The 21,559-nt window shown below is 33.3% G+C and overlaps 2 protein-coding genes across 2 annotated transcripts in view; one reads left to right on the top strand and one right to left on the bottom strand.

The window, feature by feature from the left end:
* The window catches only part of LOC138331993 (HEAT repeat-containing protein 6-like), a 31,790-nt gene extending 30,227 nt beyond the window's left edge, over nt 1-1,563 (bottom strand). Inside the window, 1 exon segment of the mRNA XM_069279901.1 lies at nt 1,339-1,563. Coding sequence (XP_069136002.1) covers nt 1,339-1,509 — 171 coding nt within the window. The 5' untranslated portion in view covers nt 1,510-1,563.
* Nucleotides 1,564-1,944: 381 nt separating this feature from the next.
* LOC138331991 (2-methoxy-6-polyprenyl-1,4-benzoquinol methylase, mitochondrial-like) lies at nt 1,945-19,229 on the top strand. Its single transcript, XM_069279900.1, has 7 exons — nt 1,945-2,149; nt 2,494-2,643; nt 3,412-3,720; nt 4,161-4,267; nt 5,927-6,015; nt 6,488-6,599; nt 18,213-19,229. Exons 1-7 carry the CDS (start codon nt 1,966-1,968, stop codon nt 18,312-18,314), a joined length of 1,053 nt encoding a protein of 350 aa, XP_069136001.1. The 5' UTR covers nt 1,945-1,965; the 3' UTR covers nt 18,315-19,229.
* The last annotated feature ends 2,330 nt before the right edge of the window (nt 19,230-21,559 follow it).

The following is a 21,559-nucleotide window of genomic DNA, read 5'->3' as shown; positions in this document are numbered from 1 at the left end:
ATACGCCACACTCGCACAACTTTGATAAAAACATACATTCTTGATAAAATTGAAATGTATTGTAGTAGAGAAAGAGAGCACAAAACTTGGTCTTAATCTTAATTACAGTAATGTTCTTTTCTAGGGCTAATGAAATATAGTTACAAAGATTATTTTATTCTTTTATATTTTGTGCATTAAGTAATTGAGCATTAATTAAGTAATTGAACCAACTTAAACATGTTGGAATATCGGACAAAAAAAATGGTTTTCTAATATGAAATCTTCATACACTTTGCACTTTTAAGGAAATAAAATTCACCCTCACTATCGTTATTGCAAAATGCAATATTCTCCTTTCTCTTCTCCTTTCTATATATAACTACACCTTATGCAGATAACCGAGATGTATGCAATAATAAGATGTTTGTATGAAGTTAATTCGAAAGTATTTCCAGCAAAAGCCATCTGTATTAATGTTTTTGTTTTTTTACCGAGGCTATGGAAAAATAAAATTAAAGCTTTCGAATGAAATATGATTGTGTCTATGACCCACAGTCCGTTCTTAGTCTCCGTGATGAACACGTATATTTCATTGACTATATTAAAAAACTAAATGTACATCGCTAGAACCGTGACCAATTTCACGGCTATTTGCGTCCAATTTGATCATTCGTTGATCTAATAATAAAATATCAGAAACAAAAGTATCCATAATTTAACATTTATTCTGCCAAAGAAATGTTTTACAGAGGTGTATAATTTACAATGTAGTGTTGTTAGAATAAATAGTTTCCAATTTGAAAAAAATACGTTGTACAAAAGAAAGAACAAAACACAGCAAGAAAACCTATCAAAGATATTAAACAATTTCACTGTAACAAGCATTGTAGAATATCTAGGCATAAATTCTACATGTATAATGAAATGATTAGTTACAAATTAGTGCCGTCAAGGATTTATATGTCTCATATACGTCCTTGGTGCCGTGTTTCGTATTTTTCTATCATTATAATGTACAAGACAATATATAAATTCTTATAAATAAAATAAACAAAATCAACGCTGAATATAAGCTGAAATAAACATGTGTTCCTTTTTTAAACATTTTTTGTAACGGGGCCGTTATTGCAGTGGGGCCGTTCTGACTGGGGCCGTTTTAACAGTGGGGCCGTTTTAACTGGGATTCATCCACTTTTGCATTATTCTGCAATCGTTATCAGTGGATATTAACGCTTCGGTAAGACACATTATTATTGGTTTCTATATATACAAATAGTTATAATTTTAACTATGACTCATTTGGAATGAGCTTTCTTTCATTCTACACGATGCAATATCTGACTGCCATAAACATACATCTTCTCTGACGATCTTCATGTAATATTCCATCGAATTAATTTCATCAAGAAGTAAATTAAAGTTAGTTCTTGATCCTTCATCACCCTGGCGATAGTTGAATCCATTTAAACGTGTATAACACTGTAAAAATCGTTCTCTTTCGGCTAAATTGCCGTCTGCGTCTTCCATGTTGCAACTTTGGTATCTACATCGGAACTCCTCTCGTTCATCTCACATCGGTCAAAGGTAAATCTAGATACAACCCGAACGTCACTGTAGAGTAATCATTATTTATTTCAGAAATAAATAGGGAACTGATATATCTGAACCCTTAAAAGGATCTTTCAGTCAAGTTAATTAATATATATATTTAATTTAATTATGATTTTTTATTTGTAAAGTTTGCATAATGAACACTTATTCAATATGGCGGCGCCCATACGACTTCATGCGCTGTGTTGCCGGGTAAAGATTCCGAACACAATTAAACGGTGTAAACGACATTTTTCTTTCGCTGTAAACAGAAAGTGTCAACCTCGGGATGACGTGGAATATGATGCTGATTGTACAAATTTATTCATGTTTGAGTTTATATTACTTTCGATTTTTTATTTGTAAAGTTTGCATAATGAACACTTATTCAATATGGCGGCGCCCATACGACTTCATGCGCTGTGTTGCCGGGTAAAGATTCCGAACACAATTAAACGGTGTAAACGACATTTTTCTTTCGCTGTAAACAGAAAGTGTCAACCTCGGGATGACGTGGAATCAAAACAAACACATTTTGGCTACGAATCCATTCCAGAACAGGAAAAAGAGGAAAGAGGTTAGTTATGAAACTGATGCAACTTACCCAGTTGCTCAATGTCAGTGAATGTCAGCTTCAATTAAATATGATAACAAAAATGTCTTAACATTTTGTTGAGGCCTCTGACCATTGTTTATGTTTCTTAGAGGTGATGCATCAGATGCATGCTTTGTGTTTAAAACATGTATGTACTGGGTATAAATGCAATTGGGTATTTTTGGCATTTTCATTTATTTTGACTTTAAATTATGTTAACTTTACTAATGTCCACCAATCTTAATTTCAAATTCGAAATTGTTGATGATTACATTAAATTGATTCAAACAATCTTTTTAGGAAGAAAAAAAATCTTTTTTTTTCAGTCTATGAAGTATTTAAAAATGTTGCTGGCACTTATGACCTGATGAATGATGCTATGAGTATGGGCATCCATCGAGTATGGAAGGATCAATTTATTACCAGACTCGCCCCACACCCAGGGACAAAGCTGCTGGACGTGGCTGGTGGAACAGGTACAGTAACATAATTACATTGTTACAATCCTGTCTATAAAGTCCACCAAAGAGACAGATGATCTTTATAGCCATTTTTACAAAGGGATGGTCGCTAAGGCAAGTTTGACTGTATATAAGTAATGGGCATTGGTCAATCATTGGTAACCAGTGAGCATCCGGTTAGTTTCCCGTAAGTGTTACAGAATAGACTTTCAACTATATACCCACAGGTAATATATATGCTATATGTGAACTAGCAAGTTGTTTGAAAGTATAAAAGGAGAGTAGAATGTAATCAATCATCAGTGAACAGTTAGCTAAAAAAGAAGTACAATTATTTTTCTTTAAAATAAATGCACCTCCAATTGATTTTCCAGAAAGATTTCTCAAATGTATAAATAACACTCAAACTGGTTCCTTTAGCTATGGCATAGCAGGTAAATTTTCACGTTTTCACTGAAATCTGCAAATTCTTATCATTATGTCTAAGGACAATAGTTCAAAGAACTTTAGGAATGGTAAATTTAATCTCCGTAAATATGGCCTGTTAAAAAACCAGGAAATATTGACCCTACAAATTTAAAGTGCTATTTAAATACAGTACAATCTAATTAAAATTAGATATGTCGCTCTCCGCAAACCGTCCGCTCGTAGAAGCGAACAGTCAACGGAGAGGGACATAGAAGATAAAATTTTAGTTAGATTGAAATACATTAGTGTGTAGAAATATTTTATAAAAATGATAGTGCTGGATAACTGATACAATGATCTTGTTTCTATTTATAGGGGACATTGCATTCAGATTCCTGGAATATACAAAATCGTTGGAGAACAAACAAGTAATATCTAATACAGAATCCGGTGACGAATCAGACTTTGATTTAACTACAGACATTTCAGCTCAGGCTTTTGGTATTCCTCAGCATTATGCAGAGGATCAAGATTGTTTAGCATCTGACTCTTCTTCAAGTTCATCTAATGAAGAGGCTGAGTCAAAGGTCAATTCGTCAAAAACCCATGTTACTGTCTGTGATATCAATAAGGAAATGCTGGAAGTCGGGAAAGTAAGAGCTTGTGAAATGGGATTAGTTGGAGGTAAGATATTGAAATGTTTTTAAATATGTATCATAGATGTCAGATTGGACATTATATGCATGCCATCCCCTCAAGTTCAGGAGCAGCGGTAGCCAAGTAGTTAAGATGTCTTGACATATTACCACAAGCCCTCCACATATGGGTCGCGAGTTCTGGGGCAGTTGCCATGTACTGACCACTGGTCAGTGGTTTTTCTCTGGGTACTTCGAATTTCCTCCACTGGCACGTCCTTACATGACCTTGCTGTTAAATTAATAAAACCCTCGAAGGTCAAGTTCATTTAAATATTAATTCAATGCAGACAGGAAAGACAAATAATGTATACAAGTTTCTTTATTAGCCTTATATGTTTTATGAAAACATGCAATTAATTTGGGATATATAACAAAAATCATCTTGTTTTACATGTATTAAAAAGGTTTTGTTTTTGTTAATTCCAGGTCTTTCTTGGGTCCAGGGAAATGCCGAGAGTCTGTCATTTGAGGACAATCAGTTTGATGCCTATACTATAGCATTTGGTATTCGTAACTGTACCCATATAGACAAGGTAGGCTATTAAACTGAACTATAAACTTCTTTTTTTCTTTCTAAATATATTTTTATTCAGTAATCAGCAAATACAGATACATAATTATGCAACATTCTTATTTCATTCTCTCATAATTTATGAATTACTATTTTGTATTAATATTAATTAATATTTGTATAAATATTACATTTTGGAATCTCACCCTTTCGCTCATATAATAACACTGAGTTCTGTCATTCAACAATCCATTATTCTTTCATTCCCTAGATTTTTTCTGTCAATTTCACCACACACTTCAATATTTTACATACAGCCTTCTTAAATTTAACAGAAAATCACACATTTTGGAATCTCACCCTTTCACTCATTTAATAGCACTGAGTTTTGTCATTCAGCTATCCATTATTCTTTCATTCCCTAGATTTTTTTCTGTCAATTTCACCACACACTTCATTATTTTACATACAATCTTCTTAAATTTAACAGAATAAAGGTAAAATAAAATAATTGACCATATTTAACTAGCTATTTAGATGTAATTTTAAGGCCTCTATTAAAACAATGATGACAGGATTTTTAATAATATTTGTACATGTTAGTAGATTATCTGCTTTAATTTTCAGGGTTTTTTTATCTCGCTCACTACAGAATCTGCGTTTTGCTCTTCATTTTCAAATTTCTTTAGAATCCTTGCTTTCCAAATTTGCTATTTCGCGTTGAATATTACAAAATTACACCATTTATTTATATGATCCGCATAATTAGAGATTCGGAAAATTATTTCTTTTTTGTATAGATTGATATAGTTTTGATAATTAATATTGCTTGTTGCAATGGAATCGTTAGTTAATTTTTCCATTTTGTACTAAATGGATTCATTGAAAAAACAATTGCTAAAGAGGTGATATTGTGTTTTTTCTTTTTTCTTACATAGATTACATAGACCATTTGATTTTTGCATTAATTTAAGTTTATACTCAGTCGTTAAAATTCTATGATAACTTCTCCATTGAAAATCCTTGATTTTTCTATCGATTATTATATCATTTAAAGAGAGCCAGGTTGCATTCCAATTTAACATAAATTTTTCATTCCATTTTTTGATGGATTTTATTTCATTACCTTTGTTAAAAATTATCAACTTAATACACTTATCAAAATGCTTGAATAAAATCAGAAGACTGTTTTTATATTTAACTACTAGGTCATCTGAGATTTGGAGAAATTTATTATCATTTTCATTATTGTTTCGCAGTAAAGTTTTCCATTTTGAAGGGATTGCCCTTCTGATTTTTGCTAATTCTGATATCCAGTTATTTTTAGTTTTTAACTTTTCCAGTAATTGTTCCTATGAAATGAAGCCGTTTTGCTCTGTATTCCAAATATGTTCCAATTTTGTTATTCCACTCTTTGCCCAATTTAAAAAAAAGGGACTGTTTTTGAACTAAACAATTCATTATTTGGAAATGCCACAAAGCAATCTCTTTTGTAAAACATAAATACCGGTACTTAAATAAGATTATGACATAGAGTTATTTCCCTTTCTTTCATTTTATTAAGCTCATGTGAGATAGCAAAATGAAAATAGATCATTGAAAGATTTTCAATAAAAAATAATACTGATATAATTTCCATCTATATATTATTTATATTATATGATACACAATTTTTGAACAGGTGGTAGAAGAAGCATATCGTGTACTAAAACCTGGAGGACGGTTTATGTGCCTGGAGTTTAGTCATGTTTCTAATCCCCTCCTCCGCAGGTAAGCATTAATTATCATTACTCATGAACGTCGGGTCTCAAAAAGGGGGAAGAGTACTTATTGGGTCAAATAATATAGAATGAAGGCTAGATGCTTCCAAATCGAGGACATTGGATCAATAAAAAAAAAATTACCTTTAGTTTGAAGATTTGATTTTGCTCTGAGACCATTAGTTGGTTTGAGCGTTATTGTTATAGATATTTTTTTATTGAATTATGATATTCGCATTACAGTTTTGCAGATAGTGGAGTCCACTGTATTTTCTTTTCTTTTTTTTTTTTTTAGAAATTAGATAGATCAAGAACGTAATAATGGAGTATTAAGAAAACAAAAATTGAAAAAACAAAAAAAAGAAAACTACTGAATACCACAACCATTATGGTAATTTTGTAATATTAGATAATGATTAACATTTATCAAAATGCCTGTGAAATATTAAAAGTCTGATGCAATATTTGTTTTAATTTGACAGTGTATATGACAACTATTCCTTCCAAGTTATCCCCGTGATGGGACAGGTGTTGGCCAGGGACTGGAAATCATACCAATATCTCGTAGAGAGCATACGACAGTTCCCAGACCAGGTAAAAACCATTTATTTTGTCTTATCATTTTTGTGTGTCCTGCAGGAGACAGATTGCGGATATATATCACTGTATTGATAGAGGTGCCAGAGAGGGCCCTGTGTTATAACTTGAGTTTTCTCTTGAGTTAACGTTCAAACTTCATACACACCTTATTTACCAAAACTGATTGTTTCCATTTTTGTCTAAAGGTCACTAATAATGCAAGTTTTGTTTCTGTGCAGAATTCATATTACAGGCAATATAATCCATTTAATATGTGATGTAACAGCATTATCTGAAGGAAGCACATGATTTATGTGTTTAATTTACATAAAGCTTTCAGATACCAAATCATGTGGCTACCATATTTCTTTTGGAAAGAAACAGCCTATTTACCTATGCATATGTATATATTAAGGCTTAGGTATGATAATCCAAAATTAATTACTAAAATACTCAGTCAATAATTGCCCTTTTGCTTCTCTGGAAACTGAGAAATGGATTTGTCTGTGCTAGGAAGTTTCAATAATTGCCCTTTTGCTTCTCTGGAAACTGAGAAATGGATTTGTCTGTGCTAGGAAGTTTATGTAGCCTAGGTAAGAGACCTAACTCTTTACTCTGGATGGCATGTGATGGGTTCATTCTGTGTTAGCAGCCACCATGTAGGTACAACATATAGATCATACTATATGTAAGTCTGCCTAAGAATGACCTTTAGAATGACCTTGACAGTTCATGATAATGAGTGATAGCTCACGAGTTGATTAACTGAACAAGTGTTCATGTGAGGTTTTATTATTTCAAAGTTGAATGTTGTTTTGTTGAACTAGATGACCTTTCATTGTAAAATATATATTTGTTTTGTAGGTTTCTAGGAAGATGCTTTATAAATTATTTGAAAAAAAATCCTGCACTTTCAATAAACATGCAATGAACTTGACCTGGGTATAAATTATCACAGTCCAAATGGAAATTATGTTGGAATTACTGATAGATGAAGAATCATAGAAGTGAATATGGGAGGGCGGCGGTGCTGGTCCATCGATCTGGCCTTTTATTTTATAAACATTGTTGATCATTATTCCAGACGTTAATCAAGAGTAAAAGAAAATGTAATTTTACATGTAGGAGTTACTTCCCCTTTATGAACGACTGCAGTGTACATATTTCCAACTGTGTTTATATTTAATCAGTTCTCCGAGGCAGACTACTTTGGAATGGCTCGGGGCAATAGTTTGGCTCTCCATACTCCCATGTTCATATTTACATTACCATACTCTTACCCAAATAGTGATTCTTGGATCATGGGCTTCCTAAGAAAGGTTACCTTTTTCTAACTTAACTGTTTTCCCAATAAATCTTAACTTGATAAGCTCTAAAAGTACAGTATAACTTGTCAATTCCACAGGTGTATTCTGACGTAATTGTATGGCATTTTCCTTTTCAATTTCCAGTCATTAAAACCTGTATAATCTGGAAACCTGACTATACTGACCAAATATGCTAGTCAAGTGACATCCAGTTTACAAGTTACGTTGTATTGTGTATTTAAAATCTCCAAAGATGGTTTCTATTTTCTTTATCTTTTGTATATTCATGAAAAAATCCATCTTTGTTTTGATTTTTCGCAAAATTAAGACTTCAAAGTGTGCCTAATTATTTCTTTCAAATAAGTTTAATTTTTCCTCATGTCAAGCATTAGAACGAATATACGTAGCCGGTCTACTATACCTTTTGGCCTATGCATATGTGTCTTAGTGGAGCACTCCCTCAGGTAATCACTCGGGCAAAATTTTCTATACTTTTTTATTGGTTTCCAATTATTTCATGTGTATACATGCATTTATATATTATTTTTGTCCAAAACAAACCTTACGACTAATCTTAATATCTATTGTACTTTTTACAAGGCTTCAAGTTCATCATTTGTAGACTTGCCGTATACTTTTCTTTCGAAAAGACCTTCATATCTATCTATATGTGAAAAATATTATGTCTTGCTTTAAATTAGATTTTGCATACGGTTCAGTTTTATTGTCTAGTAGATAAGTGATTTAAAAAAAGTACGATATATGCATACATATGTTTTAATAATGTTTTGCATAATCAGTACTTTGCTCCATTAGCAGTAATATGCATCAATTGTAGCTCTAAAGACGACAACATTATCTGTCAAAAAGTTTTCAGCTACAATATTGCAGCTAGTCAAGCATAAATAGTTTGAGTCAAAAGTTTTAAAACACAAAATAGGAAAAATAAGTATAAACATGTGCCTATACATGTATATAAAGTCCCATGCTTATATTTTGTGTGTCCCTTTGGGTGGGTGCTGGGAGTCAGACATAACATATATATCACAAGGGATAGTTGCTGACATTTACCTTTGTACACCTTTAATTAGCCTGTAGGTATGTGTCTCACCTGTAAGATGTAGGCCTTAGTAGCAATAGGACCTGCCCAGTGATTCACCTAGCTAGGATACATAGGTGTTTGGGCTCTAATGACCATGTGCACCTGGTTTCAAGATATTTTATTTTCAGCTCCAGTTCACAAAATGCAAAACAAGTGGTCATATAACAGGGATACAATAATGATACATGTACATCAAATCGATACAGAGATACAATAATGATACATGTACATCAAATCGATACAGAGATACAATAATGATACATGTACATCAAATTGATACAGAGATACAATAATGATACATGAACATCAAATCCATACATAGATACAATAATGATACATGAACATCAAATCCATACAGAGATACAATAATGATACATGTACATCAAATCAATACAGAGATATAATAATGATACATGTACATCAAATCGATACAGAGATACAATAATGATACATGTACATCAAATCGATACAGAGATACAATAATGATACATGTACATCAAATTGATACAGAGATACAATGATGATACATGTACATCAAATCAATACAGAGATACAATAATGATACATGTACATCAAATCGATACAGGGATACAATAATGGTACATGTACATCAAATCAATACAGAGATACAATAATGATACATGTACATCAAATCCATACAGAGATACAATAATGATACATGTACATCAAATCCATACAGAGATACAATAATGATACATGTACATCAAATCGATACAGGGATACATAATGGTACATGTACATCAAATCAATACAGAGATACAATAATGATACATGTACATCAAATTGATACAGAGATACAATAATGATACATGTACATCAAATCGATACAGAGACAATCTGAATAAAATACAGATCCGTATAACCACTCCATTCAATATAGGATCTGACAATATCCCATATGGGGTCACGTTCGGATGACCTTTTACCACGTGTACTCCAGATCAAATACATTTTCTACACATTTCTACGTCAATTGATAACGCTATTTCGTCCCAGTAAGCATATACATTCAGCATTGCTATGCTTTTTGGGCGAGATGACTACATGCAAGAAAATAATTCGGACAGCTTTTTCAAACTAGTTCGTCCCCAGTCAAGATTCTGGCAGTGCCAATTTGATTGGCCATTTCCAAAGGTCATCCTGACGTGACCCCTAATGGGATGCTGTCAGATCCTCATATCAAACGTAGTGATAATAAGGATCTGTATTTTTATCAGAGATACAGAGATACAATAATGATACATGTACATCAAATCCATACAGAGATACAATAATGATACATGTACATCAAATCGATAGTGTCGGCATGTATTATAACCAATATATTCTATGGACCACTGTAGCTGAGTGGTTAGGATGTCCAAATATATTACCACAAGCCCTCCACTTTTTGATTGCAAGTACAAATCCGAAATGGGGCAGTTGCCAGGTACTTGCCACAGGTTGGTGGTTTTGCCCTGGGTCCTCCTGCTTTCCTCCACCATCTAAACCTAACACGTCCTAATATGACCCTGGCTGTTAACAAGATTTAAAACTACTGTATTAAAACCAAACCAATTGGTGTAGCGTAGTCATACGCTTTACAATGAGCCATCTATCTCTGGATTCCTAGTCTGAAATCTACATGGAGAGGTTCTGACATACATTGCATACTGTTTCTCTTTTTTTTTTTTGATTAGCTGAATTTTACACATTCCTTTATAATTAATTGAACCCATTCATCCAGGCTGTTAAAAGATCCACAGGAACCAGAATCAAATCATTACATTAGATAACTGTAATATTAGATTAGTTCACATGCATTTTAAAGTAAGTTATCATTAACACAATTTGAATGTTATGTCATATTACTCAAATGGAAAGAAACCTCTACATATTGAAATGGAAAGAAACCTCTACATATTGAAATTGAAAGAAACCTCTACATATTGAAATGGAAAGAAACCTCTACATATTGAAATGGAAAGAAACCTCTACATATTGAAATGGAAAGAAACCTCTACATATTGCACATATTGACAAATTCTTGTTATCTATAATCTTAATGTTAATGAAAAAATTACGCTGGCATATTATGTAACATGTGAAGATATTATTTTCTGTAATACATGTATTTATACATACACAGCTATCAGCTATGTCAGAACAATTAAGACGCCTCCACTTTTTTTTAGAATTATGCCGTTTACATTTGGTGGAATATAGATCTAAGACAGCCTCCTGGAGGACAGTTATAATTATTTTTTGTTGTTCATGTACTTATATTTATTGGTTTTTAATTCATATGAACATCTATATTTTCTTCTAAGGTTATGCCTTAAGCAGACAATACTTTGTATACTCACTTTCTAAAGTATTTGTTTTTTAACATGGGCCTGTCATGTATTTATTCTATAAAGGCATGTGCATACTTGTAGTAATGATATGCTAAGAGCCTAGGGCAAACACCTGCACAGTGTTTGTTTGAGTTGTGAAATACCTTCACAGCGACTGCTGTGTCTATGGTTGTTATGGTCAGATTTGGTGTGGGTGGGTGTTACATAAAGGGAGACAATCCAAAGTTTTTTTTACCTTGGTTTCCTTTGATAAGTTAAACATCCTATTTAAATCAACAATCAGGGTCATTTAAGGACGTGCCAGGTTTAGGAGTTAAAGGAAAGCTAAAATACCTGAAGAAAAACCACCAACCAGCCATCAGTACTGCCCCATAAGGCCATATCAGATTGGAACTGTGACCTAGAGGTAGAGACCTTGTGGTAATATGTCGAGGCATCTTATCCACTTAATTGGCAACCGTGGCCCTGCTGGTCATTTGAGGGTGAAAGTGTACAAAGCTATATATATAAGGAGAGAGAGTAACATGTAGATGTAGTGAGCTTCAGATCTAAAAGTCTCATTATTATAATCTCATGACATTTTACCAGGGCACCACAGGCAATATTTCTTCATGTGAATTACACGTTAATTTTTTCACATGAATTTCACAAGAATTTCCCGTGAAGGCCCTTTCACGTGAAATTTACATGAAATTTTTCATGTGAAATTCAGGTGAAACTCACATGAAGATTTTTGACGTGAAATTCAAATGTAGATTTTTCACGTAAAATTCACATGAAGATTTTTCACGTGAAATTCACATGAAGATTTTTATGTGAAATTCACTTTTTTGCCCCGGTTCATGTGAAATTCACATGAAGAAATATTACCCGTGTAACCAATCAATATGATTTAAAGTAAATGTTCTATTATACATGTACTCCTTTAATCTAATGGAAAAAATAATTAATAATTAAAGAAAAAATATACATTTTCATTTATTTTTTTCCAATTGTTAACAACTTATCTAAAATTGTTCTCTATTTTATCAAACAAAGTAGATACATTATAACCACTTGGCACCTATTAGCTAAGCATGAAATAGACATCCTGACCAGATAATATCGGTAGAGATCTGTATGGAATGCGGTTGTGAATAAGAGCCGTTCCTATTTGGCCAGGATCCAGCACTGTTTACAGTGATATCAGTGGAATTTAATCTATATTTCTCTCTATAAACCGTCCTAATCTTAGCTGCATGTGAATTAACATCTAGTGGCTACAAGATAATAAAAATACAATTAAAAGCTTTAGCTGCCTCCATGGAAGTCGTCAATCTTATCATCAAGGCAAACTTCTTTCTTTAAGAAAATGTCTGAATACAAAAATAGCTTAGCCTTTCTTTTAAAGGGACATTTCACTCAGGCTAATTCTTTTACATAACCAAGAAGCAAAATATGGCATAAATGTATTGCTCTACATTTCTTATGAAACATATAACATAAAATATTGACAAATTCCACGTCATTGTTCAGTATTTTAATCTATACCGTTGTAATTATAAATAGTTGATCAATACGATTCAGCAGGTAAAATATGTTCGCTGTATCTATACCCGAGCCAACGTCACGCACGTTTAACAAATGAACTACATAACCACTGGGAGGTGATAAAATGATTTTTTTTAGACGAGCCAATTCACCTAATAAGGTAAACACACTTTTGTCAGAGCGATTTGAGCAGTTCTAGACAAAAGTAGCATTACTATACGAGCAAGGGACAGGGTTCGGCATACAAGAAGTTCGACCACAATGTGTAATGGCGGACAGCGAGCGAGTTTGAACACTCAACACGCATTTCACCACCATGGGCTTTTCTTGCATATAACAGTAAAACCAACTGATCTAATTTCCATTAGAACTGGGTTTTTTCCGATATATGTACAAATTTTAATGTTCTTTTAGCCTGAATTGTCCCTTTAAAACTTCTAAAATGTCTTGATTTTAAGCAATAGCAATGAAATCTCCAAATTTTGTGGAGTAAATTTAGATTTTAAAAATGATAGAGACTTCTGTTTAGTCAGATTACATCATAGTCAGAAACGGTTTCTTATAACAGATACAAAACCTGATTAGCCTGACTCATGATTATTATGAAATCTAATGAGATGTTCAACTTTGATATACTAATACACGTGAAGAAGTCATCTCTTTCCCTCTCTAATAGTTCCCCGGGGAAAGAATTGGCTAGTTGATTCTTTCCCCCTTCTTGATTTATTTCTAGGGGGAAACTATTGACTAGCTGATTTGTTTCCCTACTCCCCTCTCAATTTACTTAAACAGGAAAAATATTTGAAAGCTGATTCTTTCTCCCTCTCAATAATTTCAATTATTTTTTAAGGGGAATATTCTTTCCTCCTCTCCCCCTTTTAATTATTTTTTTTTTGCGGGGGGGGGGGGGGGGGCAAATTAGCTAGCTGATTCTTTCCAACTCTCGATTTATTTCTATAGGGGAAAATATAACTAGCTTATTCTTTCCCCTCTTAATTAAATATTAACCCTCTAGATTTAATTCTTGGCTGGGGAAACTATTGACTAGCTGGATTGTCCATCCTCTAGATTTAATTCTAGGCTGGGAAAACTATTGACTAGCTGATTTGTCCACCCTCGAAATTTATTTCTAGACTAGGGAAACTATTGACTAGCTGATTTGTCCATCCTCTAGATTCAATACTAGGCTGGGGGAACTATTGGCTAGCTGATTTGTCCACCCTCTAGATTTATTTCTAGACTGGGGAAACTATTGGCTAGCTGATTTGTCCATCCTCTAGATTTATTTCTAGACTAGGGAAACTATTGACTAGCTGATTTGTCCGATTTGTCCACCCTCTAGATTTATTTCTAGACTGGGGAAACTATTGGCTAGCTGATTTGTCCATCCTCTAGATTTATTTCTAGACTAGGGAAACTATTGACTAGCTGATTTGTCCATCCTCTAGATTCAATTCTAGGCTGGGGAAACTATTGACTAGATTATAGCTGGAATGCTGTGATTTGTCCACCCTCTAGATTTATTTCTAGACTGGGGAAACTATTGGCTAGCTGATTTGTCCATCCTCTAGATTTATTTCTAGACTGGGGAAACTATTGGCTAGCTGATTTGTCCACCCTCTAGATTTAATTCTTGGCTGGGGAAACTATTGACTAGCTGGATTGTCCATCCTCTAGATTTGATTTTAGGCTGGGGAAACTATTTGCTAGCTGATTTGTCCAACCTCTAGATTTATTTCTAGACTGGGGAAACTATTGGCTAGCTGATTTGTCCATCCTCTAGATTTATTTCTAGACTAGGGAAACTATTGACTAGCTGATTTGTCCATCCTCTAGATTTATTTCTAGACTAGGGAAACTATTGACTAGCTGATTTGTCCATCCTCTAGATTCAATACTAGGCTGGGGAAACTATTGACTAGCTGATTTGCCCACCCTCTAGATTTAATTCTTGGCTTGGGAAACTATTGACTAGCTGGATTGTCCATCCTCTAGATTTGATTTTAGGCTGGGGGAACTATTTGCTAGCTGATTTGTCCAACCTCTAGATTTATTTCTAGACTGGGGAAACTATTGACTAGCTGATTTGTCCACCCTCTAGATTTATTTCTAGACTGGGGAAACTATTGGCTTACTGATTTGTCCACCCTCGAAATTTATTTCTAGACTAGGGAAACTATTGACTAGCTGGATTGTCCAACCTCTAGATTTGATTTTAGGCTGGGGAAACTATTGTCTAGCTGATTTGTCCATCCTCTAGATTTATTTCTAGACTGGGGAAACTATTGGCTAGATTATTTGTCCACCCTCTAGATTTAATTCTTGGCTGGGGAAACTATTGACTAGCTGATTTGTCCACCCTCTAGATTTAATTCTTGGCTGGGGAAACTATTTGCTAGCTGATTTGTACAACCTCTAGATTTATTTCTAGACTGGGGAAACTATTGACTAGCTGATTTGTCCATCCTCTAGATTTATTTTTAGACTAGGGAAACTATTGACTAGCTGATTTGTCCATCCTCTAGATTCAATACTAGGCTGGGGAAACTATTGACTAGCTGATTTGTCCACCCTCTAGATTTAATTCTTGGCTTGGGAAACTATTGACTAGCTGGATTGTCCATCCTCTAGATTTGATTTTAGGCTGGGGAAACTATTTGCTAGCTGATTTGTCCAACCTCTAGATTTATTTCTAGACTGGGGAAACTATTGGCTAGCTGATTTGTCCAACCTCTAGATTTATTTCTAGACTTGGGAAGCTATTGACTAGCTGATTTGTCCACCCTCTAGATTTATTTTTAGACTGGGGAAACTATTGGCTAACTGATTTGTCCACCCTCGAAATTTATTTCTAGACTAGGGAAACTATTGACAAGCTGATTTGTCCATCCTCTAGATTTGATGTTGGGCTGGGGAAACTATTGGCTAACTGATTTGTCCACCCTCGAAATTTATTTCTAGACTGGGGAAACTATTGACTGGCTGATTTGTCCATCCTCTAGATTTAATACTAGGCTGGGGAAACGATTGGCTAGCTGATTTGTCCACCCTCTAGATTTATTTTTAGACTGGGGAAACTATTGACTAGCTGATTTGTCAACCTTCTAGATTTATTTCTTGGCTGGGAAAACTATGGACTAGCTGGTTTGTTACACCCTTCCTTGTTTTTATTTCTAGCAGGGAAACTATTGGCTAGCTGATTATAGTTTATTCTCCCTCCCCACTCCTATCTATTTATATTTAGGGGAAAACTATTGGCTAGCAGATGCCTTAAAATTCCTCTTCTGTAGGAATGAAAGGGATTTGGTTCTAATTTGGTCTGAAATTAAACTTCCTCGGGTGAAGGGGAACCAATTTTGTATAAACGGTTGGTCTAAACCCCAGGGACCTGAGGGGCGTGGCCCAGTAGGGAAATGTAGCCAATTCTTTGAAATCTTTCTTCTCTATAAATGAAGACGTTTAGTTGCAATTTGGTCTAAAGCTTCCTTGGGTGAAGGGGAACCAATTTTGATTTTAAACGGTGGGTCTGATCCGCCAGGTGCCTGGCCAAATATGAGAAATGTGCAATTTTTTTTAAATCATTCTGTAGGAACGAACAAATTAAGTTGAAATCAAAAGCCTTCAAGTTGGTAGCTTGTGTTCTTGCCCTGGAACATGAAGGTGAATATATAGAATATATGAGTACATATTAATAACTAATTTTATTTGTTTTCATACTATATCCAACTTTCTGATTGGCAGATCCTTTTCCTTCACATGCTATGAAGAAAAAATCTGAGAATGGCGCTAATACTTGACGTTATCATGATGTCACAATAGAGAAGTCGACGTTGCGTATTGATTTATGAAAAATAATCCAATGGAAAATCAATAGAATCCTACGTTTAAACGTATTTTATTTTATCAAGTAGTTTGAAAAATAATTAAAGCATTGATATTACTATTTTTTAACTTCATCGGGTTATGAAATAAATTCACACAGTTTGCAAACAAAATTTCTTCCATAACCCGATGAAGTTAAAAATAGTAACATCAATAATTCTTAAATAAAATATGTACTTTACAATTTATAGTATATAAAATTGTACTAATATGTGAATTGTCCACGATTGGACATGGAAATACGTTTTTTAAATAACAACAGTCAGTAATGAAATGCTATTCTCAAATTAGATCTAATAAAAGAATATTGTATAAAGTATTTACTAAACCTGCCAAATCAACATGTAGAAACATGATTACAGTGTAACAGCATTGAAAAGGTATTTATCTCTATCCCCAGGTTTTGTTTACAAGCTTTTAAAGCCCATTCACAGTTTCAGCTTTTTGTTTACTAGCAGAACTAAGGGCTATATATAATATACGTATGATAAGATATTGAGGGTGTAATTCAGTTTCAATGGGCGCTATCTCCCAGATTTTATGACAATGAAGTATTCTACATATGTGGGTCAGTGTTCACATCAAAGTGGTCTTCGATTTGATAAACTGTAAATTCACACATATCCGAACCAGATTCTTTTACCATAACACTTTATGAAATTGATTTTGAAAAAGAAATTAAAATGCTTGCCATTTTCAGTAAGAATTATTATAGAGAAATAATCTTATTGTCTGTTCAGTTGTTGTTATCATTCAATTGGTGTCTTTTATGAATTTGTTGTAACAAATATCAAGCTAATGCAACATTTTTCATTTTTACCATAAAATATCACAAATGTATTTTGTTTTCAGGTTTATAGTTTAACATCTTTTATCTTTTTCAGACCAAAAATATTTTCTTGTTTCTAGATTTTGTGAGGAGAAAAAAATCTTACGTGATAAACTAACCATTAATTTCTTCTTTCTTGTTGTTCCTTTCATGTTATATTATTTAAGTGATTATTAATTACAAAATAGAATGTAATTCTTTTCTTTTCTTTAAATTTGGCCAGTTGTTGTAACATATGGAAGAGTATAAGTTGATATATCATATTGTTGATAACAGTTACCATGGAATTATTATGGAGACCTGATTGGTTAAAATTCAGATATTGTCTGATGATGAATGCAATGGGTATAGTTTTTAAAACATCAAAATGCAATTTAATTGTGTCATAGTTACCAAATTAAACAAAATTAGGAACCTAAAGGGACTGCTATTTTAAGAAAGCAATAATGTCGTTCAGTTGACATGGACACAAATGGAGGACAGCGGATGTATTAGTTAGCCATTAGCTTACACTTTTCATTTAAATGCTTGAACAGTCCGTTATGAAATGTCAGGGACGAGAAAGTAAATAAGGCAATGCTTTACATGTATATAAATGTTATTTATTTCATCTCTTTTCAGGAAGAATTTGCTTCACTGATACGACAATGTGGATTCAAAATGGTGACTTACGAGAATTTGACTTTTGGGGTTGCTGCAATTCATTCTGGATTTAAACTTTGAGATGTGTAGAACGTGATGAGAGCTCCGTCATCTGGTGTTCTAGCAATCTTAACAAAAGGGTCCCACTAGGCTTTTGAAATAATGCTGTGTTCAAAGGTCAATTCAAGATCCAAAGAATTTGGCAAGTTCCAATTTCCCTCAAAGCTTAAATCATGCGCTAACAACCTACTCACTGCAACCATAGCCAGCCAATGACTGCAGCTCATGTGGGAACCGAGGTCATTTCCTGTCACTATTCCTTCTTTGCATATTACAGAGTTATCTGCCCTTGAGGGTAGGTATTGACCACCGTCAAGTATTATGCCATTATAGTTTGTGTGAAAAATTATCTTTCTGAAAATATATGATGCTTGCAACACATTGTAACAATTAATTCCTACCAAAATCAGAAAACAGAAAAGAACCTACTTGAAATATGTAAGCAACCAAATCAATATAATGTACTGTAAATACTTTGTTTTCACGTATGCATATTATATTTTGCATCTTGGTTCAATTTCCAAACATATTCGCAAATACATTAATTAACGATCGAGGGTTGTTAGCATATTCACGATAGTAATTACCATTTTATTCACAAAACATTTGCATTCTCGTTTGACCTCTGTGACTAAATTACACAAAAATTTGTGTCTCTTGAACTAAAATGATTTACAGTACAAGACAACTAAACATACTTCAAATTTGTAAGTGTGTCCTAGGGACAAGATACAAGGTTTATTTAACGCATGACTATTTAAGCAATCAATGTATATCTTTTAATTATTAACTTAATTCTTATCACCATTTTTGGAAAGATATGTGAAATTTTCAGTTTATTTTAGTTTTTAAATGTAAATAAGAATAATGTCATGCAAAAGCTAGGGTATATATTCCTTCTATATGTAGGTTTGTTAGTTTGTGAATATATATATAATTTATGTTGTTTTCATTAAAATGTTTAAAGAAATATATGCACTGAGTTCCTGTTTTTCGTACCATTTTGCTTTCAACCAATATCAAAAACGATACACGTGTAGATGAGAGAGTGGATATATATATATCAATTTGATGCCTTTGTGTACCGCATATAATATTTAGATAATTTTGATGCAATTTTTGAGGTATAAAAATAATATTGAGGCCAGAAAATGCACTCTTTGAATTTAGGATATTTCCTTATTTTCACTTACTTAAATGTCAACAGAGGCTGAGATCACTCTGTTACACTGTACTAGGGCCATGCCCGGCAACAAGCCCCTCCCCGTTTTCTCGTTATGCTTACTTGTAACTTCATTCTTAACAAACATCGATGTATGAGATCAATCTAACTTTGGATAAAATAACTTGAATAATCACCCAAAAATTCCAGATGTTACTCTTTTTAATTAAAAAATGTAACTTTAAACTATGCTAGTTATGCTTGTTGGTCTATGAAGGTATTGGGTGTAAGGTTTTCACAGTGTAAACTGATTAGCACAAATGTAAGTTAAAGTTTCTTATATATTATAATTACCTGATATGCAGATATACTGGAATTCCCAGTCTTCTTGATTTTTTATATCGGCATTAAATTGCAGTGTATTAGTATGGTAATGATTTCATCAAAATGGGAATAAAAATAATCTTGACAAGATAAACTCAATCTTTATCCTTCAAATTCGCACATAGAAGAGTTATTTCGTATCGTAACTAATTGTAATTTCCCCATATAACTCGCTAAAAATATCCTGTCATTTTGAAAACTCTAACTTTTTAACGAAAACCTTGCTTAGAAACAAAATACTCGGTATACAAATGGCAACCTGTGGTTGTGTGACATTTTCAACAAAAATTCAAATCGCGGTGCTTGCATTCTTTACAGTAAATGTAAAACTGTCTCGTACGACCGTACTGCACTGGGTAAACCAGTACTACATCCGTATGAAAGGAAATCAGCATAATTTACTACATAAATGTATATCTATAATAGTAAACATTAAAAAACAATAAAAAGGATAATCAACAAAAAAGGGTTCAGTTTTATGAATATTCCTTAACCTTAAGGAACCCTTGAACTGAAAATATTAACCACAGGAAAACATTACAAATTTTAAGGAAGGCTCATTAACTTAATATCTTAATGTTCATGAAGCTGGACCCTGCTTTTAACATAATTACGGCCATGTTGTATGCTATTCATCTATTGAAAAGGTTTCTGATGCAACTGCTGAAATAAAAATAAATCCGTCAAGAATATTTCTGTAATTGACGTAATACGGCCATTATCCAAACTCCAAATCAATATTCTTACATGAAAACATAGAAACGTCTGCAAATGCCTTGGCATGCCTCCATATGAATCAGAACATGGAGCGGCGTTACATTAAGAACACTTAGTATAGGATGGGAATGTTATTCTAGAAATATATTTCCAATGCATAATGTGTAATGCTTCATTTTTTAGTAAATGGTGACATCAATGCTTAAAATTAATTTTCCATACTACTTGGAAAAAAAAACATAAAACTTTTTAATGTACGATTTCGCTGATTATTCAAGGGAATATTTTCCAAAATCAATACGCAACATCAATGTCTCTAGTATGACAACAAGATACAAACCGCGGGTTTTGCGCCATTGTCAGATTTTTTTTTTAAAAACTATATGGGAAAAAATCAACCAATTTGAAAGGTCGATTTAGTTTCAAAACGAAACATTTGTATGCAACCATGATTCACACAGTAGGCTGCAAACCATTATTTCATACCTCATGAAATACAAAAATAGTGACATCAGTGTTAAATAGACATGGTTCTGCTTCCTAGAGAGTGCAAACACCCAACGAGTCAAGCGAGTATATGCATACTCCTTTGTCGAATCATTAAATCGATATTAAATATACATTCAACCTTCATCATGAAGTCATAAGTTGTAATTAAAAATGAAGACTTTTTCCTATATTGTAGTGTAGATTGTTGCCACTTATATACTGCTAACTTACCGTTTATGAATTTAAAGAATTATGAATGTTTAAAAGAACTAAATATAGACGCCGTGAAAATGTCGTTCGGCTGAAAAACGCGAAATGAAGTCGCGATGAAAATAACAATCTGCAGTAGTGGTGTAAGTTTGTGTTTGAAATTAAACTAATCAAATATAGAAAATGGTGTGAGAGGCTTTCTGTGGAATGGAAATACTTCCTTGCATACTACATGATCGCGATGAAGATAAGTTGGCTTACCAGTATATTAATTTGGGATCGTAACTTGACTTGGATACAACAT

This window comes from Argopecten irradians, chromosome 9 (assembly GCF_041381155.1).
Source record: "Argopecten irradians isolate NY chromosome 9, Ai_NY, whole genome shotgun sequence".
In the NCBI taxonomy this organism is placed as follows: Eukaryota; Metazoa; Mollusca; class Bivalvia; order Pectinida; family Pectinidae; genus Argopecten; species Argopecten irradians.
This window is presented reverse-complemented; position numbering and strand designations above follow the sequence as displayed.

Excerpts from the sequence above, each read along its gene's own strand:
- LOC138331991 (XM_069279900.1), top strand. The coding sequence starts at position 1,966 with ATGGCGGCGCCCATACGACTTCATGCGCTGTGTTGCCGGGTAAAGATT. Across the intron at positions 6,016-6,487 it reads TCTAATCCCCTCCTCCGCAG|TGTATATGACAACTATTCCT; the intron begins GTAAGCATTAAT and ends TTAATTTGACAG. Across the intron at positions 6,600-18,212 it reads TACGACAGTTCCCAGACCAG|GAAGAATTTGCTTCACTGAT; the intron begins GTAAAAACCATT and ends ATCTCTTTTCAG.